The sequence below is a fragment of the Anarhichas minor genome, unplaced genomic scaffold (genome assembly GCF_050575085.1).
Source record: "Anarhichas minor isolate MPS153535 unplaced genomic scaffold, ASM5057508v1 ptg000074l, whole genome shotgun sequence".
Taxonomy (NCBI): Eukaryota; Metazoa; Chordata; class Actinopteri; order Perciformes; family Anarhichadidae; genus Anarhichas; species Anarhichas minor.
In genome coordinates, this window is record NW_027466520.1 from 8,766,609 (window position 1) to 8,793,124 (window position 26,516).

The 26,516-nt window shown below is 42.1% G+C and overlaps 2 protein-coding genes across 2 annotated transcripts in view; one reads left to right on the top strand and one right to left on the bottom strand.

The window, feature by feature from the left end:
- The window catches only part of dok6 (docking protein 6), a 40,435-nt gene extending 21,243 nt beyond the window's left edge, over positions 1-19,192 (top strand). Inside the window, exons 3-8 of the mRNA XM_076080573.1 lie at positions 3,315-3,429; positions 5,785-5,904; positions 8,062-8,251; positions 8,729-8,867; positions 9,978-10,083; positions 18,249-19,192. Coding sequence (XP_075936688.1) covers positions 3,315-3,429; positions 5,785-5,904; positions 8,062-8,251; positions 8,729-8,867; positions 9,978-10,083; positions 18,249-18,397 — 819 coding nt within the window. The 3' untranslated portion in view covers positions 18,398-19,192. The remainder of the gene's footprint in view (positions 1-3,314; positions 3,430-5,784; positions 5,905-8,061; positions 8,252-8,728; positions 8,868-9,977; positions 10,084-18,248) is intronic.
- Positions 19,193-21,144: 1,952 nt separating this feature from the next.
- On the bottom strand, positions 21,145-26,117 carry cd226 (CD226 molecule). Its single transcript, XM_076080649.1, is given in 8 exon segments — positions 21,145-21,337; positions 21,340-21,434; positions 22,719-22,833; positions 23,285-23,339; positions 23,819-23,921; positions 24,279-24,659; positions 24,810-25,133; positions 25,921-26,117. Coding segments are annotated over 8 exon segments (1,314 nt in total). The 5' UTR covers positions 25,985-26,117; the 3' UTR covers positions 21,145-21,160.
- Positions 26,118-26,516: the final 399 nt, after the last annotated feature.

Sequence of the window (26,516 nt, forward strand, 5' to 3'; positions counted from 1 at the left end):
AAGATTATGGAACATGTATTGACGAGATTTCCATGAAATTAGTAACTCAATATTCCTAATGATTTGGTTACAATCTGACATTTTGTCTAATGCCACCATCAAGTCGGATAATGCCACTAATATATAACACATATATGGCATTCAGAAGTTGGTTTTCTTGGATACCAGAAAGAGATTAAACCTGGTGTGTAACTCCCTAGGGATTAATTTTTGGCAGAATCTAGATTCTGCTGACATTGGCACAATCATCACACAACAGCCAAGATTTTCATTTAGCAATTAGGACAACAGCTGGAATTAATTAGCTGATACAATCTGACACCGATGGTCGTCCACCAAAAAGGAGGAGCCTGGCCTTCTATTTAGGCAGTTAATGTATTCTCTTAAAACATCAGGAAACGTGCTCCAGTAATACTGTGAAATCAATTCATCTTATAGAAAGTGACGCAGTAAAAGGCAGCACTTTGTTGTATAAGATCAGGTCACTCAAGGTGGGTGTTTTTTTTACAATCATAAATAAAATCACTCAGTACTGTATTACACACTCCTACCAAGAACGTGGTTTTCATCCACTGGCCACAGATGATAGAGTTAAATATCCATTAATTAAGACATTTTGCAACTTTATCATCTCCTCTGGAACCTTTTCCCTCCCTTTTGAAACTAATAGTCCAGTATATAATATATCTCTCCCCGCCTCTTAAGCCCTTTGAAAGTCTCCATTTATGACTCATTATCATGGTGATAGGAGACGATGTTAAAAGGAGTAGCACCGTGAACAGTGTGTTATAGTAATGAGAGGAGATAACAGTAGATTATGGGGGACTTTGACACCAGGTTTCCTATGCGGCTGCAGTTTGAGTAGCCTGAAGCATTACTGTAACCATGTAATTATGAATTAGGCCTGGAACGTCTCACTGGCTAGGTAGAGGTTTAGATCCACTTTGTTGTTAGTATCCCTCGCTGCTACAGGATCAGCCATGTATGGTGAATGAAGCATCTCCCTACTACATCATGCTGTCACACTGGGCGTCCTGTGTGGCTGTAACCCCCCCACACCCCCCTCCCAGAGGCATCTCATACACCCAGCGCCGGAGTGAGCGATGAGCACACACATGCACCAGTGCACCTGGTAATGCATCGCCACAAAGATCAAGAAAGGTCCCGTCTGAGGGCTTCATTCAACGCTGCAGTGCTTTGGGAGGAAATAGGCTGCACTGGTGGCTGATTTACAGAATCAACACAAAGGGGATTGGCTTTCTATACCACCATATCCCCCCCCCCCCCCTCTCTCTCTCGGTGCCTTTTTCTCTGTCTTGGAGGCGCTGGTCCACACAGTAAAAGAATCCCTGAATATTTTTAGCAATATTTCTAGCCCTGTGAAAAGTATTTTTTTCTGTGTGCTACACTTCTCGAGCTCCTCACAGAGGCAGCTGCAGTAGAGAGATGGAGCTGTATTTAAATGCCTAAACACAGTATGTCCACATGGAAGCAGATGGTTTTAGTCACACTAGTGCAGTCAGTTGGTTGGTCCACCACTTTAGAGGGACTCGTATCTCAACAATTGGATGGAGTGCCATGGATTTTTGTACAGACATTCTGGATTCTGAATTATCCTCTAGCGCCACCAGCAGGTTGACATCAATGTCTTTTAGTGACATGTCTCAACAGCTATTGGGGGGGATTGACATGCCAACACACTCAACTGAGAGAGACAGCATTGTTAAGATTACCTGCTAAAAATCATCACATGTTAGCAAGCTGACATTAGCATATAACTAAGCACTGCCCACAGCAGGATCACGGCGGGATGCTTTTTTTCTAAAAGTGGCTTCTTTTTCAACTTTTTTCACTGTAGGCCGCTGAATTTTTTCCCAGCATCCCCTGCAGTCCCCATAGCCGTAGCCTAAACAACGCACTACCCACATTCAAAAGGAATGGGAAGACTGGCGGTTTTTACTGTGACACCTGATTTGGTTTGAATGCAGCCTTCTTGATATATGAGATTTAATTTACACCTTTGAATAAACAAGAAGAAAGATGGAGAGGGAAGAGGAGGAGAGATGAGATGGGGAATAAGTTCTCATCACAAATTATTCACTTTGCTCGGACTGTAGCGCCTCAGGCTGGGAATGCACCCAAATCTCTCCCTTAGACACATGGCTTCACACACACACACACACACACACACACACACACACACGAAGAGACACTAAACCATGCACAGTTACGCAAACAGAGACAGAGATGAATGGCTGGTGGAATTCATGGCTCCGAAATTCCCACAGCTTGCTTTGTAGCAGTTATATGTATGAATGGTCTGCCCGGGGACAAAAACATACTGTATCCTCAGAGACAAAAAAAAAGTCACCTCATATCAAATATTTAGATACTACCTTTGAAGAGGATAAGAAATTACGAATGGAAAACCTTCATTATCCATAGCCTCTTCTCTTTTGATTTCATGCTTTTAAAAAAATCTCTCTATGTAACTTGAATGCCGAGCAGATGATATCCGACAATAGAGGAGATATTTACAATATGTAGTGTTATCGAACAAAGAAATCTGTAGTCCACATATGTTGTGTGTGTTATGAGGGCTGGGCTTTTAACTTTAAACAGTCAAGCTTTACTGTACGGTCAATGAGCCCAGCTAATTCATTTCCAACAGTCTGGCAAAGGGCCCACAGTTAGCACACAATGGACTACAATAATGTAATGGGCCTTATCTCCCAGGCAGGGTGAACACAGAGGAGACTGTTGAACAAAATGGCCTGTAAATGCGGGTGATATTCAATTAAATGTAATCTCTTTTTTTTTCCCCATTCGCGATCAATATCCTGGTAAAGTGATTTAGATGCTTTTGATCGCACCCCCCCCCAGACCCACCACCCACCACCAACCTATTGACTGGAAAATCACTTTCAAGGAGGCACTTGAACAGTGGATACACAGTGGATACAATATGAGCGTCAGGTCACATTTATTCATAAAGTGCTTTTAGCGATGCATGACACGCACTACTACAGCAATCACTGTGCTGCAACGAGCTGCCAATGTGGATGATTTCTTACTTTTTAAAAAGAAGCTTTTTGTAATCAATGGGAAAAAACTGCCATTGTTTATCTATCCCTTAAGATCGCCCACATTTCTGTTTTACTTTGCCATCCTTTATATGCTAAGCCTCTAACTACTATTGCACTTTCAGCGAAGTCGGTGCAAGATGGCAATTAAGCCTTTGCTGGCGCTGCTGCTGCTCCTGGCTGTGTTCATTCAAAGTAATGTGCTGCTGCCACTCTCTCCTTCCCCTTTAGATCACTGAGCTCCATAACATAAAGAACATCACCCGGATGCCGCGGGAGGCAAAAAAGCACGCTGTGGCGATCATCTTCTGTGACGACACATCCAAGACATTCGCCTGTGAATCAGGTAAGTGCCTCAAATTCAGATTTCAAATGAGTCTTTTTAGCCACAGTAGACTAGCGGCGGAGAGAGGAAAGCTTTGACTTCTTGGGTGTTTGTTTTTTTATTTATTGCATACGTGAATGTGTGGAGGGATATGCTGCATGAGAAGTGGAGGGGTGGTTTGCGAAAAAGTTTGTCAAGAAGCGGAGGAAGAATCAACTTCAGTGAGAGAAAGAGAGGTGAAAGAGGTTGTGGAGAATTGGAGTTTAGCCAAGTGATGCTCATTTGCCGCTATATTAAGAAGTGGGAGGATCTGTTCCGAAATATTGATTTTCATACCGCAGGTATGAAAAACTATATTGGGCATTGTTTGCAACCCAATTACGGACTGTAACAAAAGAGATTGCCTCTAATACGTGGGCACAAAGCTAAAGAGGCACATCATCTGCACACGGTCGGTCGAGATTCAGCAGCCTGTTCTTTAGGTGCAAATAAATGGAGCTGGGTTGTAGAGGTAGCCAGGGGCTCGATAAGGCGGATGCACCTTAATGTGCTGGCGCTACACAGACCGAGGATGAACGTCTCCGACTTAACTCCAGCCTCGTGGATGTGTGTGCACATGTGGGTAGCAGTAAACATCAGGGGGGAAATATTATTGAACGAAGAGCCTTTACTCTTGCCTTTACTTTCCCATGATCACTTCTCCTTCACTCTCTTGGCTCATTTCCATGCCCACAGCCCCCCCCCCCCCTCCCTCACACCACCATATGGATGTCTCTATCACCCTGTGTACGTGACCTATCATCGTCCTTCACTATCTGGAAGTGGAAGCCCCTTACATTTATACCCCTTCATTTCCCAGAGTGGGCATACAGTACGAAGAAATGCACGACGTTAATGATTTTGACCTAATCTAGCCAAAAAAAAAAGTGATTAGGCCTCATGATGATCTCCTGATATACATCTTTAAATAACCTTTAGTGTGCCGTCAATGAAACACTGAACAAAAGACGGTAGCAGATCTTACATCTTTTGACAGATGTGTGTTTTGGGTGCATCTGTCAAATATGCACCATAAAGAGATAGAGTGCGCGAGCTGAAGATTGAATAATGTGTCAACTCCTCGTTTTCCAAAGCTGAATCAGGACCAAAGACATGGTGCACATGATATTATCTACTATACGTGTCTGAAATGAAGAAAAACAAAGACTCCCGATTCGATTCTCCCATATTCTCTCACTCTAACATCCTCTTTTTCTTTCTTGCACTCAACAAAAAAAACGTGACTCAATCTTATACCATCACATACCTGCACTTCCGCACACACAGATATATCCTTCTACGGTATTTCCTCATGCATGGCACACACTAGCGAGGCTGCCTCTGTGCGGATGAAGTGTTTGTTTAGCCAATTTTCCACTCAGTGGCCTTTAAAAGTGTGGGAGTTTAGAGGCACTCGGAGGCCATGGTAACTGTGAATGAGAACGCTAAATCTGGGGAGGCATGAGCAAGGAGCTAAAGTGCAGAGCTGCTGTCTTTAAATTTGTGCGCGTCTGTATTTCAGCTTTTTGTTTTGTGTGAATGAGGTGCTTTAGGCAGCAGCAGACCTTTCCTTCACCCTGCAAAGTTGTGTAGATCTGTCCCAATGGACACTACAGTTGATCTGACAAACAGGCTGTCAGCTATCATCCCACAAGTTTCAAGTGAATGAAGTGTAAATTCCTCCACACACATATATTACACAAGCATGCATTGGCTTGATTAATAGACACAGAAACAGGGTTCCCGTGCTTCCCTCTGTACACATCACTGGCCATAGTTACATATCCCAGAATTCCACAGGGCCCGGGAGATAAGGAGCTTCCGAAAGATGACCAACTCTGGCATTTGCCTGATTTCATACCTCAGTAACTCTCACCAAAAGCTCACACAAGACAATTGGTAATCTTCTCCATTGTAAACAGTGTTGTTTTCTGACTTAACAGGAAGATGAATTGGTATCCACAAACAACAGATTGCCACACAGACTTCCAGATTTGAACCCACCTCCTCTTTTAATCTGCATCGAATTGATCCGATTGATTTTTTTTTTTTCCCTCCCTGGTTACTGTTAGCTGTACTCGTGTTCTTGTACATGCAGCATTTTATTCTGAAATTCCTTGGGTGATTTATGTGCATGTGTAAACAACACACTAAAAAGGCAGCGCAGTTGTGGTGGTATGATTTGTGTTTTATTATCTCTGCAGTGTTGGATATGGAAGTGTGTGTGTGTGTGTGTGTGTGTGTGTGTGTGTGTGTGTGTGTGTGTGTGTGTGTGTGTGTGTGTGTGTGTGTGTGTTTAATGGTGGACATGCCTTAACGCTGTACTGCTGTGTGCAGAGCTGGATGCAGAGGAATGGTGTAAGCTGCTGTGCGTGGAGTGCCTGGGCAGCCGTCTCAACGACATCAGCCTGGGAGAGCCAGACCTGTTAGCAGCGGGGGTGCAGCGGGAGCAGAACGGTGAGTGCCCAATTAGTCCCCGCTACCACCGACAGCCATTCAGGGTCAATCTCTCACACTCAGCTCGCCACCAGCAGTTAGTGGTCGCAGTCCAGGCCCGTATGTGTTAATGCAACTGAGTCCTCAGAGGGTTAGAGGAGCAGAACAGCCACTGTCCAATTCGGCCTGGCTAATAAGGGCCACATTTTTTTGTCAATATCTGATCCGAAGTCCCCTGTAACAGTCTTTAGTTACATTAGCACATGTTGGTTCAACTTCAGAAGGAAGTTCGGATGTGTGTGTGTTGAAGGAAACCTGTGTGTGTGTGAGTTAAGAGCACAGGTCACAGGCTGTGGTCGGGGCTCTGTTCCAACCCTAATGAGAAGTGCTGTGCATCACTGGCTTCCCTCATAATGAAGCTTGTCACAGAGATGGATGAGATTATGGCTCCTAAAGCCACGTGAAATAAATGTGCTTCCCCCACATATTCCACTCACAGGAAATGGAAATGGAAAAAGAGAGGGGACAACAGCGCGCTGCTATCACAGTGGAGCTCATTGTCTGTGTAATTTGTAAACTCGCAGAGGAAATTGAAAAGGCAAACAGGCAAAGAAGAGCAGTTTAAAGTTGTAAAAGGGCGAGTAATTGAAAATAATCTGCCTTCATTTCAGCCCATTTTATTTCGCTGCAAGGGAAATCGTGTTCTTCAACATAACTTGGCCTCATTTTTTATAAAAGATACACAAGTTTTTGACTGAACTGTAACAAAACAATTCCGCTCACTTCCGTTGCAGCAGAAGTTGCGCGCTCATACAGCAGCAGTGTGTTACGGAGACAAATTGAGTCTGTCTGCTGTCTGTATGAGTGAATGAAACAAGAGGCTTGGGCCTGCACCCATGTTTCAATTAGTAGCCCTCCCCAAACAGCAGGGGCCGATAATTAGATCAGAGTTCATTTTCACTGTCCCTAAAAATACGCCGCACTATGACACTGCCATTTTCTATCCACTGCAGACACATACTTATTTTGAATCATTAAGCGTAATTAGTGAGAACTAATTTAGATTATGGAGAACTCGCTCCCTCTCTTCCTCTGCCTCAGAGAGTTAGTTAATGTGACTGGGCAGATTTGGCTCCTTGATCCCAGTCTAGCTCACTGCACGGCTAGTTAGACCCACTTTAGATGAAGTGCTATACCTTTTGTATGGTTGCTGTACTCCACTTTTGCCACATCGGATTAAAAAAAACCACAAAGTAAGAGTGAGTCAGGGCTAAGTACAGTCAATTTAGTGTATTGTTACGATGTACAACTAAAGATACTTATTGGATAATTGCATGCAAAAAATAGCTGACTATCTAAACTGGTGCAAGATGCTTGTATTGTAGAAACATTACATATTGTGGCAAATTATTTAAAAGCCATGAGTTTCATGCTCCCTGCCTCATGCCTCTCTCCGACACTCCATATCTCACATAGCAGCGAGTGAAGAATAATCCATCACTTCATAAGAATTGATCCTTTTATCTTAATCAGGCTCTCTGCAACCCCTTGTAGGACTTACAGCTACATCCCAAATTATTCTATTTTGGTGGTTCATCTTTCACTTTACTTCTGGTTTCAATAAACATTAGATAAATTACAGCCAAAATAAGTCATCTTTAAAAGGAAAGAATAATTATCTGCGCCAGGAAAATCATGCGATTGCTTGTGTGCACGCATGCATGAGGGAGTGTACACCTCTGTTGGTCCACGACTAATCTTGCATTCTGCTGACCTGTCATGGTTGTGGTGACTCACAGCTTTATGAAAACACTTTTTTGCCTGTTTTGTACTGACCAATGACTGTCTGCTGACTCCCTTACTCTCCCCTCTTTAGGGGCCTTGTAGGGGCCTCTAATGATAACACAGGAGGGGGGCATCGCCGAACCCCGGCCACTGCTCTGCGTCCAGAGACAGTTTGCTCACTTTTATTGTTTTGGACAGTGTGTTTGGCTAACAGCTAACTTATCGGCCTGTATTGTTAAAAAAAAAAATAGACTTGAAGCATAAAATAAATGCTTTTACTTGAGGATACACTGTGAGACGGAGCTGAGACACGGCTGTATGATAACAATGAAGCTTCTGCCAGGAGATTCATACAACAGCAAGGTTGTAATTGTAGTTTGTGGATCTTTCCAGAACGCTTCAACGTGTACCTAATGCCCACTCCTAACCTGGACATCTACGGGGAGTGCACCATGCAGATCACCCATGAAAACATCTACCTGTGGGACATACACAACGCCCGCCTCAAACTCGTCATGTGGCCTCTCAGCTCGCTGCGCAGATACGGACGAGACTCCACCTGGTTCACTTTTGAGTCCGGAAGGTGTGTGTGCGCGCATGATAAGAGCTTGTTTTTCTGTGTGTGTGTGTGTGTGTGTGTGATTGAAATGTTAGCGGTGGGAGAAAAAAAAAAAAAGTTCTGGAAATGTCATAAAAACTTTAACAAAGCAACTTTGAATATTGAAACATCCCGGGATATCAGCATTTGCCTCAGAGCCCTTCAGGCACTGAAGTGACAAGTGCCTCTGTGAATGTGTCTCTTTGTTTGTGTACTGTATCTACTCATGCATGTGTGTGTGTGTGTGTGTGTGTGTGTGTGTGTGTGTGTGTGTGTGTGTGTGTGTGTGTGTGTGTGTGTGTGTGTGTGTGTGTGTGTGTGTGTGTGTGTGTTTGACTTCAGTGGGGTATTATATCAATGCGCACACTCAACCATGCATTTTTGTAAATCAGCAATCCAAGAGTGAGCACGATCAAAGCGTGTGCACTTCTCTCTGTCTCTGTGTGTGTGTTCCTGGCGCAGGATGTGTGACACAGGAGAGGGTTTGTTCACGTTCCAGACGCGGGAGGGGGAGATGATCTACCAGCGGGTCCACTCGGCCACGCTGGCCATTGCCCAGCAGCACGAGAGGATGATGGAGGAGATGGAGAAGAGTTCCCAGGTACATTTGTTACATTTTGCTTGTTTATCTGATTTTCCCACAGCAGCTCACAATGAGGCCATCACATTTATTCTAGCACTGCCAACATTGCAAACAGCTAATAATGCGCGCAAGTGTCAGCATGCATTTGTTCCAGGAATAATTACTTAACGCATGCATAGTGCGTGTCACTTCCAATGCGCTCGATGATATACCCTGTCGCGCATTATGCTCGACGAACCATTTGTACAAAGACTGCATCTGCAAACATAAATAACGTGTTTTTGTTTGAATTTCAATGGTTTCTTGGCTGTCTGTTTGATTTAGGCTGATCAAACTACAGTAGCACGTCATTGAGGCTGTTCACAGAATTATTTTTAGAAACCAGTGAACACCAAGGCAATAAATCATGATTTTCACATAAGATGTTCACACACAGACACACACACTTCTCTCAAGGTATTGCTGCCGGGTTTCTCCCCAAAGAGCTGCCATGGACCAGAAGCCCTCTTGACACCCCACAGTCTTGGCCTCCGCTCCCTCCTTCTATCACAACACCCGTCCATCCCTTCCTCCCTCCTTCCTTCCGTCCTTCCTCCCCCACCTCTCCGCTATCATCTGTATTCTTTATTTATGTAGGCCTGCCTAGTGTTTGATGAGCCTTGACCATATGGCCATGCTCTTGGACCCCACCACTTGGGAACATTTCCAAATGCAGCATTTACCCTCAAGCTCTATAAATCGCATGGATAGCAACACAAATCTGACCACTCACAGTTGCAGAATGGGTGAAACTGAGAAAATGCAGATTTACTCGCTTTACTCAGGGTGTTTCTGTAAAATGTTGACATATTTAATACATTTCCAGCAGCAGTCTGGCTCCAAGATGAAACCTTTAGTTTAAAGCTGCAAATAAAAGTCTAAAACAGATAATCCAGTGGTCCAACAACATCACGGTCCCAAATTAATCCTCATCTCGCCCGCCGAACAGCCATTCAAGATTGGAAACACGACATTCAACCAGCAATATACCGTATTATGAGCGCCCTTTGTTTGCCGACATGCCCAGAGCAATCGCTCCTGTTGTGAGTGGCTGACTGAGATACATTGTAAGCGTTCTGTCTCTTTCAGATCCACCCCAGAGAGACGCTAACCAAGTCCATCTCCCTGCCACGCAGCGCCTACTGGCAGCACATTACGCGCCAGAACAGCGTGGGAGATCTCTACGGTTACCAAGGTACAGGCATGAAGTTACTAATTATCATAAATGCGCCGTGTTGCTATTTCTTCACCTGCTTGTGTCAGCGTTGATGTGTGGAGCACTTTGGATGAGCTGGAGGAAAGACAGGCGGAGAAACAAGACAGAGGAATATTGTTCTGGGACTAGAACTGGTGACATGCACGGATCAGTTTTGAACCATAAAAGATTAATGTGGATGCCTCTGAATTCCAAATTGAATGTGTTTAGCTTTGAAGTCTAGATTCATCCCATAATAAGACAGTTTAGATTCTTAGCTTCAGTCATAAATAAATAGTTTTGAACCGAGTCAAACCAGTGTTTTTTTTCTGTGATAAACAAAAAACAGAGACAGACGGATTTATAATCTTAATTCAATTATGAGGGACAAAATAATGTGCGAGTGTTATTGAAAGTAAGTGTGTGTGTGTGTGTGTGTGTGTGTTTGAGGGAACGACGGATAAATGTCACCCCAAAATACAATGATGTTGCAGCAGGCGCTCTACAGCGCTCACGCTCAGCGCTGTATGTCCCCCGTGAGCACTTCATTTACACATGGAAGGGTGTTTTAGTTTGTGTGTGTTAAAGTCTAGATGTAGACCAGAGGCAGAGAGGTGATTAGTGAGCTGATGAGATTACTCTCTGTCCATGGTATTAGTTGATTAGTAGTCTTATCTGAGGATTATGGGCCTTTTGGCTTTCACCGATAGAGCAAAACAGAAAGCCAGGCAAAGATGAAAGTCACTCTGTCGTCATCATTTTCTTTTGAAAACCTAAGGCTGGATTTATTTATTTTTTCACTATCATTTAATTGTGGCCTGATAAGCTTTAAAGCAAAAATATGTCTTCTATTCCAAACAACATGTTTTTTTTTTACTCATTTACACTAAACAGACAAGCTTCCACCTCGGGGTCCTTATTTATAGGCCCGGTCTCGGTAAACTCCCCACTTTTTTTGAAACTCTTCCTTTCCAAACTTGGGTGAGCAGAGGAACTTCTCTATCATCCATCACCCTGGCATCTCCTCTGGTCCTCCCACGCTTTCTCTGCATTGTCTGTCCGATTCAGAGCAACCCTCCACCTTCTCCTGCTCATAGACATTCAGCGCTACCGCCATCTCCCCCCTTCTCTCTCTCTCTCTCTCCTTTCCCATGAATAAATTGAATGCATCAGTGTGTTTGAGGACGCAGCGAAAGGTCTCGTCAGACAAGGGGGACGACAAGGTGATTCTGGGGAGCGACAGGAGTTTAACTCCTGTTGTGACACGGGATGTTTGGACTGTGAAAGGCATGTCAGGAGAAGCTCACACGTGTCGGGTGTTGGTGCTGCTTCGAACATGGCTGCGGGCCAATCTCAGATGGGGAGAGCCATGTAGAGTAATTGCATTGATTCTTCATTGGCAGAAGGTCTCGACCTCCCCGGAGCTCTTTCACGTGCCGTGTGTGTTCACTGTGCTGCTCTTTGCACTTTTAGCATAACCGTGTATGTTGAAACAGCACAAAACACACACTGCGTCTTTAGTAGTGCAACTGATTATTAGAGTATTTAAATATGGATATTTTCTGAACCGATATGAGCTGCATCCAGATTTTTTCCTGTGATATTTAACTCACAGAATTGACACAAACAACCACTTTTTTTCTGAAATAAGAATTCAAAACACGCAGATATCACACTCTGTGGCGGTATTGATCCCCCAGATTTCAGCTGATTGGGAAGAAGCCCGAGAACTAGTTCCCAAACCACATAATACAGAAATATTTACTTGGAGAAAACAATAAATAAAATCACGCAAGTGCCTTCACAATAATAAAGAAATGCCTTTTCTTTGATAATGGAAGTTCATATGAAGGAGGCTTCAATGAAAATAAACCAGATAACGCCTGCAGGCGTAAGGTTATCGTGAGGCAACAACAAACTCTTGGCAAATAGAAATAAGGTCTGCACTGACGCAGGTGACGTAGTGGAAAAAGGCGTTCCCTAATAATCTCTGTTGAAGACTGACATATCCGGCTGGCAAAGGAGGTTTGCATTAAGGTGAAGCATCAGAATGCCCTGACTGTGTAATTCCCCACCTGTCTTAAGCCCTAAGGAAAGGGCTTCGTCACACCCTGATTGGCCAAGAGGGGAAATACACCCAGCTGTTGTCAATTCTTAATTAGCAGCCTGTCCCCCACACCTTGCACAACAGGTGATCTCAATCAACGCAGGGGAAGTGTGACATTCAGTTCAAATTAATTGGGGAAATAACAGCAAGAACTAAAGAATGAGAGAGTGCTACAACTCACTCTTTACATTGATATCAGGATTTATAGTGTCCATAGAGGATACATTTTAAGATATCTGTTTAAAAATCATAGAAAACTTATCAGAATCTACATTTTTCTTTAGTATCCTCATCTATTATGGCCATTAAAGACAACAAAAAAATAATATTCCGAGATTAAAGTCCTAAATTTATGATTAAAAACAAAAGTTTAGATGCTCCTAAAGTAATATTATTATGGTAAGGATGAGCGAAGCGAAGGTCCTGGAAGATACATTAACACATTTTCTTGCATAATATTTTGGTTTTATTATATTAACATAATGCTGACATCGGTATGCATTGTACTGTATCCTCATGTTAGACCTGTTGTATATTTTTTGTATTGGATTTTGCCAATCGGAATCATAAAGATTGCTGTTTACAATCTTTTCTCTGATGACGGCCTCTGAGCGAGGTCAAGGTCCTGACAGATACATGTCTGTTCTTTTATGGACATAAATAAATACTAATATTGTAGACGTTACAAGAAAGTAGAGACGCACAACTTATTTTTTGACTACTTGACGGCGTGTCTTATTTCAGCATAGCTAGCACTGAACTAACAACCATTGAGAGGACTTTAGTCCGAGCACACCAAGGTACCATATTACACACTGACCATGTCCAACTGTCAGTGTGAAGTGAGAACAACACAAAAAAGGAATACAACATAACTGTTTGTTGAACCACAGATTATGATGAATGTCCTTGGAGTTTGCTGGGCAAAGGAATACCCTGCTCCCCCATCAATGAACTGGTTGAGAATGGATGGATGGATGTAATAACAGTCCGCTACAGTATAAGAGATTTTCTTTCTTGTAAATTTACTACTTCAATCTAAAATAATATCCACGTTTTTTGCTTGTGAATTTACGATTTTAATCTTGGAAAAAAGTTTTTTTATCACCTCCTCCCAGCTCCGTAATCTTTTTTCACCTACACTGGCCCTAATATGCTGCCGTATAAAGCTGACTGATTTTTACCTCATTATCCGGTATTGAGGCATTAGCGCAACTTGTCAGGTGGACAAAAACTGACGAGCTGAACTTAGTGACCATCTCAAAGGTGCACGCAAAATGGCAAGAGAGCTTTTCAGAGTTTTACCAATAGCTTTCTCGTTGTTTTTATTGACACTTTGGGTTAAAATACAAATCATGCTTTATTAGGCTATTTGTTTAATTTAAGTATGTGGTTAGAATAATATGTTGAATGTTATTTTGTGGGCTAACTTACACAAATGTATATAAATAATTAAATGGCTTTAGAAAAAACAAAAATGTAATTGAAGCAGAGTAAATGATTTCCAACCGTTTCTGGCTGGAGCGCCACCAACCCGTATAAAGGACAGATGAGGTTGGTGTGACACCAGAACACATTGAGAGGGACGCTGAAGAAGTCAATTGGTTATTAAGAAAAAAGTTTACAGGAGCAAAGTGGAACCCGAGAAATTCATTAAAACTACATTAAACTGAAGCGAAAGAGCAGCAGACAAATGAAAGCTGCAGCCTCACAGCAAGCTGCCGACCAGTGAAGGGCACCGAAATCACACAAAATAGTTCACAAACCATTTCTTTACTTAACATTTGTTTTTCCAAGATAGTCCCATTGAGATCTCCTTTTTCTGAGGGAGTCTTAAGTGCAAATAACAGACTAACGCAAAAAAAAACCCTGCTAATTACATCATCCAATGCATTTGCAGTGTCGTTCGGTAAGAGGACAAATACATTCAGTGTTCTAAAAGTCCTCCAGATGATGCACAATTCTTTGGTTACTGCTGACATCCTCACAATTTATGTATAGGCACTCATATATATACCAATGCGCACACCATCAATAATAAAACCTAATTTACTGCAGAACTGCCTTACCTTTTCTTCTCCACATTAACCCTGCTGAGAGGACATAATTAGACAAACCTGTTTGCACTATCACTGATTGAGCTGCTGAGCAGCTAATCTATCCCGACGTCCCGGCAGCAACCAAAAAAACATCAACACAGACCCAAACAATAGGGTGAACTCAACGTTATTAAATCAAATGAAACATTGGACTGAAATTGATATTGAAGCAGATACAAAAACACTGTTTACAGGGCTTAGTGTTTGGCACAAATCCACACAAAACAAGATACTTTTGTGAAATAAACAAGTACAGATAACTTAGCATTAACCCTTGGTCTGTAGACACATGTACATATTTAGCACACGGTATATAGTTGCAAATTTCTTCAAGGAAATATAACTCGAATAAACGCCTCATGTGAAAATATAATGTTTGATATAAGTACTGGGTGTATGCTTCATCAGGAACCCAGATAATAGATAAATCAATCTATTTTTCTCTAATAATGACGATATAAGCAACAATTATTTGGTTGCAAATAAGAGGTAAGAAACCAGGGATTTAGACCATGATAGCTGGCTGCCTCTGCTCCTTGGATTCATCGCTGGGTGCGGGATGAATATCCAATCAGCACAGTCAATTTGCTGAGTCATGCTCGGGTTGCTTTCAAATACCCTGCGGGTCTGAGGGAATAATTAAGGAACACGTTTTTTTTTTTTTTTTTGTCCCGTTGAGGTTTATCCACCTATTTGTTTATTTCTTTGCCTTGATTAAAGGGGGACCTGGCAGCAAAGAACAAATAACTTCTTTATTTTCATATATTTCATATCTGCTTTTCATTTGTCTGGAAACGTCTCAAAAACATCCCAAAAGCCTTGTTTGCCGTAATTGAAAGTAATAATTGTCAAGTGTGTTTTATTTAACACACTTGACAAGGCTAACACTCAGCCTTGATCATGTTGCTGTATGAAACAAAATCCCCCCATAGTATTGAACTTTTTAAGTAAAACCAAAGGTAGATGTTTTAATCTCCAGAAATAATACAATGTGTACTTTCGACTGTGTCCCACCTCTGCTCTCCTAATGTTATTCCCTCTTTTGCATTTCAGGGATACTGCTGTGCTCTCTGAGTTTGCTGATGCATAGAAATAAGTGCACTTTAAAGTTTTTCGAGTTGAAAAAGCAAGGCGCAACGCCTGTCGGAAGTGGTTCAATTACCTATATTGGAATGGAACAGGGACAAGAAGGCCTGTATTTCTTCCTGGATTCATTTTTTATGTAATCCGTTGCCTTCACTCCCTCTGCATGTCATTGTGCGCCACAGTTTAGTGCCGTATCATTAGCAATTCTAATGGAATGGAGCGCTTTTCTGAGTTTGATTGGCTGGGAGTGATACGAGGGGATTCAAGTATCAAAGGCACGGGGACAAGATGATAGGAGAACAGGATGATAACACTATCTTATCTGCAACAGGCGACGAGGAACGTAGTAGACGGGAGATGCAAAAAAGCGAATCGCATGAAAAATTCATTGCAGCCAGGTAAAACTGAGTTCAAATCTTTATCGGTTGATGTTCGGAAAAGTTTTTAATCTCAGCCATCAGCTTGCATTATTTGAAACTAAAATGAACTGACCCGATCTTCAGGCCGCATTGGGCTGATCTGAGATAGTGTGCCGTTGCTCCTGTGGCTGATTTAGCACGCTAAAGACACAAAGCTCGATGTCAGCAGCCTTGCATAATCCAGAGTTCGTGGTTCTCTCTCTCTCTCTCTCTCTCTCTCTCTCTCTCTCTCTCTCTCTCTCTCTCTCTCTCTCTCTCTCTCTCTCTCTCTCTCTCTCTCTCTCTCTCTCTCTCTCTCTCTCTCTCTCTCTCTCTCTGGTTACAGCTGTTACTAGGATGCCACCTGGGTTATCGCACTGTGAGGAAGAAAGGTGCAGACAGGTGTGTGTGTGTGTGTACAAGCATTCATGAATGGCTGCTTGTGTGTCCGGGTCCACCATTGTATCTGCGAGTGTGTGTGTGTGTGAGTGCCCTCCCTGCGTGTCCTGTCTGCTCCGGCCCAGCAGCTGCCACCCCAGGCCAGATAGGATGACATGACCTTCCGTGGTAATGAAAAGGCACTGACAAATCACTGTCTGCTTCTCATAGGGATGGAGAGGAGGAGGGATGTTGACCCCCCCCCTTTCTCTGTGTTTTTATTACTTTTATTTTTTATTTGCCAGCGAGCCTACATTTGCGTCTCCAGTCCAACAAGTGTGACTCTTGTCGGGGGTCTGGCATCACACAACAAACGCTGCCATTTACGACTGAGGAGATGATGAGATCTGCTTGGCCCTCTCGGTCTGCACTGGGCTCCCTGCCTCTTTTTTATTTTCTTCAGCCCCAAATTGGCCTTGGTTGGGGAGAGGGATTGTCTTGGCAAAGATGTGAAAAGGATATGCCTGGTTGTGCACCAGTCGTTTCAGCAATCTATTAAGTACAACGTGGAGAGGAGAGGAAGTGTCCTCCTTTTTTTTAAACCTGTAGTGTTTTTGTTTTTTTCTAGAACATGGACTGAGCTGCATTTAATACCTTAAGCCGGAGCCTTATCTCATTTTCCTTAATTTGAGGGAGTGGAGGGAGGGAAAGCCTAGTGGACAGAGGTGTGTGCGTGTGTGTGTGTGTGCGTGTGTGTGTGTGTGTGTGTATGACTCACCTGTTATGCCAGGTACCGTTGTGGTCTCATCCTCACACCCACACCAGCCGCTCTGTGCTTCCTCCTGCAAGCTGTTACCTGAACTCACACAGGAAAATGCCTTTTTTTCTGTGCTTTTTTTCCCTCCTCCTCGTCTTACTTTACTTGTGCGTTGTTTCCGTTCACGCACATTTCTGTTAAAACTCTCTGTGGCTCTGACACGCATCCACACAGCTACTTGACATTGCTCGCCAGGCTGAGTGGGTCATGTTTTATATTCCACGCCGTGGTGAGTTGGCAGCGCGTCTCGCGGTCTGAGCCTGATTCCCTGCGGTGGCAGCGTGACTGGTTGGTGCTGCTGAATAGACACACGCAGAAAATATTGTGTGTGTGTGTGTATGCGTGTTCGCCGTATTTGTTAATAAGCACTTCAGCACCACAAGCAGAAGAGAAAATGATCTCCTTGTCGATTTTGTCAATGTGGCCTTGGAAGAAGACGGCTTATAGAAGACAAAGTCAAATTTAAATTTGCTAATCAAATTTCAATTAACCTCCGGAGGTAAATTGATTTGAAGTGTATTGACCTGCAGCAACTTGTCTAAGCCAGCCGTGTTAGTTGGTACCATACATGCTATACGTTGATAACGGTACTGTTAGGTTTTGGGCCTCCTGAATTATTAATCACTGGCCACTTCCTCCTTGTTCAGTGCATGATCAGCAGCCTGCCAGCCACTTTATCCTCAACCTACCTCGCCGTGCACGTCTCCAAACAGCATTCTAATATATTATTAATGGTCTCACAGTTGCACAGAGCAGCCCTCCACCCACAAGTATCCATTACTCCCTCTCAGCGCAGTTAACCAATATGAACTGCAGAACAAATTGGTCCAATTAATTTAAATTAAGGTGGAGGTGGAGATGGAGAGAGCGGGGGAAAGAGGGGAAACAGCAGACAGTCTGAAAAAAATGAGACAGTATATCAGTCTGAAAATGTCTTATTTGAGGGGAAAGGTTCAAGGTCCATCAAACTATTGCACAATTTATATATTATATCTATTTATATTTTTGTGATCTGAGAACCACCTACATCACAGAGTTTTAAAAGATCATTTTACATAAATGAGGAACACCAGGATTATTCTTGTAATCCTCATTTGTATATGAAGGTATCAGCGTGGACTGTAGCTAAGCAACAGTTGTACCATAAATATATTGTCTAAGAAAACAGGACATATTGTGCAGAAGGAAGGTCGCGTTAAGCGAGACAGATTAACCTATTTAATTCTGCTAAAAAAAGAAGCGCTTCATTTACACTCTCTCTCCCCACTTATTTTCCACAGGAAGCGGCCTGACGATGACTTTTATCCCTCGAGCACAGACGTTCCCCAGCTTTCTGTCTGACGAACAGGAGGAGAGCCAGCACCAGGAACAGGCACCGTCGCCCTCTAGTGGCCCTGAATCCAGTTGCAGCCGGAGACCCCTTCAATGACAAAGAGACTGATCCACCAAAACCGGACACTTTCCCCACCACTGTAGAGAGGATGTAGAGATGTGTATAGTGACATGTGTAATATATTATTTCCTGCTGACACTTAAACAATAGTGTCAACTGTAGAGCGAGTGACACATGATGAGGGCCCTGAAAAGGACCTTTTTTGTGTGCGGTGTGCGACAGCAGCAGTAGCGTCAAAGATTGCACCAAAAATCCTGTAAGTGTAGTTTTTAATGTGTTTTATGTTGTCATTAAGCTGTTGAGAGCCAGCAGGACCTCCCTTTTTTTTTTTTTTTGGGAATCACTGCATTACCTTAAGAAAGAGGTACAAACACACTAAGGCCCATTGTAAAACAGTGTTTAAAAAAAGCCTTTGTTCTGCAATTGATGAAATCACACAAGACTCATTCCAACAATGTGCAGCCTCAGCAACCATTCTAAGAGAAACTCACAAACTCACTGTACTTTGCTCCTTCGGTAGAATGTGAAATTGGTCAATGTCTTACATAGAAACAGCTCGACTTAGGTGGCAGTGATGAATCGGCTAAAGCCCTTAATCAGTTACAACCAGCAAAGGGTAAAAGTCATTCAGAAATGTAACGATACGTAGGAGTGGACCAGAAATGGTAAAATGCCACCTTCTCACAGCCTCTACTTTAAACTGCCAACCATACACTACGCTAGCGGATCAGTTTGATTCCGAGCTCTTCTCCAGCTTCATAACCGGTTCATTAGCAAAAGCAGAGAAGCGAGATGTTGGTGACCTGATGGGGAGAGTTAAAGAAAGCAATAGGACATGGAACTCAGATGTGGATCGTGGCAACAAAATCATGGTGGCATTTGCCAAGCTGGTATTTTCATGAAAGATTCAAATTTAGAAAAGAATATTAGGATCATGAGCTGTGTTTTACGGAGAAAAGCTGTGGTCATTAAAATACACAAAATAGGGAAAAGTCATTAAAGGAATAGTTTGCTTTCTTGTTGAGAATTAGATGAGAAGATCGATCTTCTCATCTGGCCAAAAAATACCTTCATAGCATTTTGTTTTCCATCATGAGCAGCTGCATAGAATCCAGAAAGAAATGCTATTAGTGGTGGTTGTCACTGAAATCAACAGAAAACCTATCAAATATTTTCAGTAAATTCTTTCCGTGGCGTTTAAGTGACATTTATCACAGTCGGTGACGATAGCATTGTCCTCCTCGAGTAAGAAGTGCCTTCCGACACAGACCGCAGAGTGTGAGAGCTAACCAGAGCAAACGTCTTTGGGCTTTGAGTTTACAATCGTGGACAGAGTTCAGCTCTGTAGCCTAACCCTTCAACACATTTTGAAACGTCTTAAGTTCCTCTTAAATACTGTCCGACCAGCTTTGAAATGCCATATCACCCCGAAAACATTTAGCGAAACCTAACCAGAGCTCTTTTAGAAAGTTGAGAAAGACACTTCTCGTTTAAATATTTGTGATGAAAGTGCTCTTTCTTTTTGTTACGTTATGTTAAAGAAAGGCAAGAATCCAGAAGTTCCAGCAGCAACTATGAAATTTAAAAAAAACCGATCCAATGACAATCAGTTTGAGGCAGCAAAGCAGTCCTTTAATGTCAAATATATCTGAATGTGTTTTGTTGTTGTTGTTAAAAGATTCCTGTAGAACTGGAGATACACGTACAAGCACTTATTTTGTGTTGAAGTTAAGTTTCGCAGTCAGTCACTTTATTTTGTACATTGTAATTAAAAGAAGTCAACCTTCATGTTAATTTGAGCCTCGAACAATGTGCCCATCCATAAATGTGTCTGCATAGCAGAGCCCATTGTAAGAGTATGCAGAAGGACAGTTGTTGACATACCTGGCTACATGTCTGTCCTAGTTGTCCTGAGTCTTAGCTCAAGTGTGGTTAACACATGTATATGTATAATAGTTCCACTACATCGGGAGCATTTAGAGCAAAACTGAGAAGACTGGAGAAAGTTCTAGTTGACCGTTTATCATTTGTAAATGTTGTACTTTATGTAGCCATTCGCTTGTTTGTAGGTATGACGTGTCAGATTTCTGTTATTGCTACTACAGTAGGCTTTATGATATAGTTTGTGTCCATGTTTTGGGTTCTGGTACTGTCAGATTATGTGTTTATAGCACTTTGGAAACATTGAGTGTAGGACTACAGTTTTCACTAAATGTACATAATGTAATGTTTTTGATGACAAAAAGGTAATAAATTGAATGTTCTATCATGTATCAACATACTTTATATGCTAGTAGTAATGTCGAATGCATTTGTGGAATTGTCCGACATCTTGGGAAATACACTTATTTGCTTTCTTGCCTAGAGATGCATAAGAAGATTGATTCGTCTCTTTATATAAATATGAAGCTAGAGCCAAGCTAGCAGCCAGTTAGCTTAGCTTTAGCACAACGTTTTGTTACAGGGCAAACAACTAGCCTGGCCCTCTCCAAAGGTAAATCCCATTACCGGCACCTCTGAAGCGATGAAGTAGTATAAAGGTCTTCTCAGACCAAACACGAATAATGTGTGCGAATAAATCCCATGTCAATAAAAAAGAAAACGTCTATCTCTATGATGCCATATTGAAATCATATTTCACAGTGCAGGATTGTCGAGGAACTTCCTGAAGCATCCGCTGACGACAGGATTCCAGGAAGTGACTGCTCCCAGCCAAATCACAAACTGTTATTTTCACGTGTTGTACAGATTAAACAAACAAAATACAACATAATTAGTGAGCTTATGACATTGTTTTATTTATACCACATTGGAGTCATTTACGGTCACACACATCAGCTTCAGTATTGCTGGTAACACACACACAGCATTACAAGTATCACAGTCAAATGTACAGTTGCAGCTTCTACTGTTTTGCCGGAAACAGCGAGATGAGACATTGAAGGTAAAAACTTGTGGTTCCAAACTATATTGTCCCCTTTTATGTTCCACATTTCTAGCTTGTCCACATTTGTCTTGTTTCGTAGCAGGATAGCCTGCATATCCATTACTGCCTCTGCCACAGCCTCCATTTCTATGGAGATAAATGAATCACATTACACATAAACAACACACAGCTTAATAGCACTACCATAAACCTTAAATATTGATTTACTAAAGCCTATAGGCAAGCTTAGAAATCAAACAAAAATAAATACAACGTGGAAGACTTGTGACAGCTTATCATAAAAAATGACTTTTCTTTTTTCAATTATATTTTCAAAACGCAGAGTGAAAAATGAACCAACACATTCATTAATAAACAGTTGATAGACAAAGAATAAGGAGCTGTAAACTAAAGCACAGGATTATCCAATTAGAGTTTAGCTTTCACAATAAGAGCATGCTGTAGCTAGAATGCAGCCATCCTAGACGGAGAGCCCTTTGGGGAAAGCGACAGTCTCAAGTGATGGTACAGTGCTGAGTGACTGCCTCTCTTTTTCCGTTAGATGATTAGACACCATTGTCAAGCTTTGAATGGAAACCAGGAGGGATGAAAGTAAAAGGAGAGCAATTACACAGGCTTTTGTCAATCGTTTTACTCGGGGGTTGGGGACGTGAAAGGAATGATTATACAGGCTTTTGTCTGCTTTTTTTCTGCATAACGGTTACTGTCAAATTTTGTTTTGCACAAAACAAATATTTCCTCAACAGTAATTATGAAGTACATACTACATTTAATTAGTGGGTGCAGGGTTGAACACAAACAAACCCGTCAGCCCTCTGAGACTCACATGAGCAGCAGCTTGTTAACTCGTGCCAAACCACAGTGTGAATATTAATCAGTGTCATCCCTCCCTGAAATAATTAGAATCAGCCCAAAGTCGGTGTATGTTCCTTCAGAAAGGTCTTCAGACCCCTTCCCTTTTCGCACACTTTACTGTGTTGTAGAAGTGACGAGCCGAGCGAGGCCTTTCTAAACTATGTCCAATCAATGCAATTTGCCACAGGTGGACTCCAATCAAGCTCCAGACACATCTCCAGGATAATTAGAGCAAACAGGATGCACCTGGCAACAACTTAAGAGTGCCAGAGCAAAGGGTCTGAATACTTATACACATGAATTGAGGTTTTTGAAATTTTAACACATGTTTTCACGTTGTCATTATGGATTATTGAGTGTGGATTGATGGGCAAAAATGGCAAATTTCATCCATTTGAAAAAAAACTCATCTACAACACAATAAAGTGTGTAAAAAGTGAAGGGGTATGAATGCGTTCTCAAGCCAGTGTACATGAATCTGCTTTGTTTGTGAAGAACTACACGTTGACATTACACAATACATCATACAGTATGCTCATTTATCGCGAAGCTGACGTGTGGTTTTGTGTGATCGCACAGTCGGTAGGTTGGCATAGATTGGGCAATTTTTGATCTGCCTGGACTTCTTTTCCACCCTGGGACACACGGAGATGTTCGCATAGAGGTTTAACTGTGAATATGAGGGAGATGTTATTAGTATATGAAGTGTTAGACAAGGAAATGTCACAGATGATAGAGCTTGGCAAAAAGTTAAAAAAATGTCAGTCTAAATGGGCGGAAATATGCTTTTTATGATACTTACCTCATTCCATTACAGTTTTTTTTATTCAACTAATCTATATTAAGTTGAACTAAATGTCCTATAAGGATTACTTTAAAGAAGTAATCATTAGTTAATGTTTCAATTTCACACATTTCACATCTTGACAAGCTCCTCTCGTCACCGTGAGTTAATGTAAAGCAGCGTTAGTTAAGTCAGCAAGTTACATGATGACAGAATGTGCTTAATAGAGTGTAACGGTTTTATAATTGAGTGCATGTCTGAAGAGAAGGTAAGGGAGGGCCTTAAAAGTGCCAAGCGTCAAGACAAGAGTAGATATGATGACTAATGTGAGGCTCACCTCTCTCTGAGATGGGTGCAGTTTGACTCTGTACTCCTCTCTCCTGTTCTTCTTCCTGTGATGAGTATTGGACAAAAAGGAAGCAAACTTTTTGCTTTTTATTGTGAATTACTCAATAATTTACCTCTCTCAACAAGTCATCGTTTTGGAACCACTGCTCTAGCACCACCATGAAGATGACATTTTTGTTTTTCTTTGTGAAATACCTCAACAACTACTGGATGAATTGCCATTAAATTTGATAGATCTCGTGCACCACCAGAGGGTCAAAGTATCTACTGTTTCAACATCTACCTGATAAATTGGCACAAACTTTAGTTCAGACATTCATGGGTGTTAGACAATAAATCCTTAAAACTCTGGAGATCGCATGACTTTTCCTCCAGCCCCACACCATGATGCTAGAAGTTGTGGTCTTGACTGAAATGTCTCGACCACTGCCATGAAATCGGTTCCATATAGACCCATATTTACACAATCAATATTTGTGTTTTGCTTGCTAAAGATATATTAAACCACATTGTGGGATCTTACCTGCGCTTCACTGCTAGTATAATGATGGCAATGAGTAGAATAAGCCCAGCAGCTCCAGCCCCGATGTAAATATACATCATGTACACGGATAGGCTGAATCCACCTGGAAATGAGAGAAAATACTTGTGGTAAAGTATTTGTGGTGTTTGCTCATGACTCACCGATACATCGCATCAAAGCATGCATGTAGTGTGCAGACACACACATCTCCCTAAGTATTGAGCGATGTGCGACAGGATGTTGTGGTTTCAGCAGGTGAGTCTGTTTGAGTTTGCTGAATTATTTGAGCTTTACATTAGAAGCAATGTTTTATTGTATTAATTATGTTTCATCAAGTATCCATCAATCATTTAAAGTATGACAAATGATTCATCACCCAAGCCATAATAAGGCCATATATACAGTATATATATATATATATATGAGTATTTTCAGTGCTGCATGATGTCTGTCTTTGTACCTGGAGGGGGCACAGTGAGCAGCACAGTGGTGGTCCGCGGCCCTGCGTCTGTGCTGAAGCTACAGCGGTAGAAACCGGCATCTTCCGGCACCACACCCGTCAGGTGCAGACTGACATCCAGGCTGTCCAGACAGCTGACTCTGCCCCTGTCGCTGTAGTCCTCGCTCACCAGGCCCCCTTCCACCTTCTTACACACTCCGATGATGGCCCAGGGCTGGCCATGCGGCATCTTCTCCAAAATAACCTGGTAAATGGTGCCGTTGTGCTGGTGGTTACAGCCGATGGTCACGTTGTTGTTCGGCTCTGCCACCAGCTCCGTGTTGGTCTCGATCACCTCTGGACTGGGGGGCTCTGTGCCGTTGTCTTCCGCTGGGGGCTCATCTGTAAACACGGGAAGGCGGATGACACACAGGAAATAGCTCGTCAATGAAATCTAAATGAGTCAAGGAAATGAAAGAATCTATCGAGTTTCATTTCCAACATCATTGTGATTAAAAGTCTTCCACCTCAGTACTTTCTCACATCTTTTACCTAAGTCTTCCACCTGAATGTTCCTTGTCCAGGGGCCTTGAGGGAAGGTCTGAACCGAGCAGTGGTAGACCCCGATATCCTGGTGAGTTACGTTCCTCATGGAAATACTTCCATCCATAGGCGTGGTCCTCAGGAACTCTATCCTCTCCCGGTAGTGGTGAGAAAAGTCCACTCCATACTCTGGATGGAAAACGGCTACCGGATCCTTGTCTGGTACTTTGGTCCAGGACACCATGCTGAGGTTGCCGTCCCAGGGGCACAAACAGCTGAGAACCATCCCTTCCTCCAGACGGACTGAAACAGCCTCCGTCTGCTGGACAGCACCTGGATAGAGCGCATTTTTCTGTTCAATCGCAATCTTGACACAATCTAGAAATCATGACTCTGTAAATAAAAACCTGTAAATCGCCTACAAGAATAGCAATTTGTAGGATTATAATATAGCTGATTCATCCTATTTTAATATTGAATATATAAACAAATATATATATATATAAATATAATATATACATATAAACATTAATATTAAAACAAAAACAAGGAAATCATGTTTACACCTATAGCAAAAAAAAAAAAGAAGCCATGTTTAGTCCCCTAAATCTCTCCTACTTGAAGATTAACACAGCCATTCACAGCTATGAGGCCATGCCTTGGTTAATGGTAATTAAGCTAATTTGAGCCACTACACAAAAACACGACTGACAATAGTTGGTGATCAAGCTTCCAAGTTTTCAAAGCCTTTTAGCCGAGCTGAATGACAATTGATTTCAAGTCCAGTGATGCCCCTGGGAGAGTTCTGGCAGGTTTAGAATAATAATGTCTTGTAAAACTCACAATAACAAGCTTTCCTACCATCTTCTCTGCCAATTAAAAAAACAACAAATAATGGAGTAAAGGAATGTTTAGTTTTAATTACTGATTATGAATGAAGTATGATAAAATGACGAAACTACATGAAAAGTATTTCGATAAGTTAGACTTTTCAGAGTAGCCCACCGAGAGACAGTGAACGCCACTTTCAACTTTCAATAAAAGTGTGGTCTTGTGACACATTACCATTCATGAATCTACTATAAACTTTAAAATATACAAATGTATATAAACTCCATACCTTTAAGAAAAGGAAGAAAGATGAGTACCACGAAGTACCAGTGGTCCTTTTGTACAGCTTCCATCTTGCCCCACCGAGGGAGAATGAAAGCTGCATTGATGAGACGAGTCGAGAGGCGACCGAGCTGCACTTCCTGCTAGCTCTGTGGCTGCAGGGGAACACTTGAGCAACTGGGGCACTTCATGGTAGAACACTGCTGGCTCATTCCACACAGAGGGGCACTTTACCACTGGGGCTGGGAATGAGAGGAAAGCTTGTGGCACAATGTGGCCCGGTGGGATCCACACCGATGTTGCCCTCAGCTACCTACATGCAAGAATTTCTATCCTTCAATTAGGACTTTTGAGAACTTTTTTGACATTTCGTAAAAAACATAAAAGTATGATTAAAGGGTGTGCATCTTTTAATGAAATTATAAACTAAATGTATGTTTAGTTTGTGAGGTTTCAAAGATTCCTAAGAATGACAATGTCAGTCTGTTCACCACTTTAGTCCAGACTCAAATATCTCTCATGGATTGCCTTTCAATTTAGTCCAGACATTCATGGATCCCAGAGGATGAATCCTACTGATTTTATGAGCCCCAACTTTTCCTC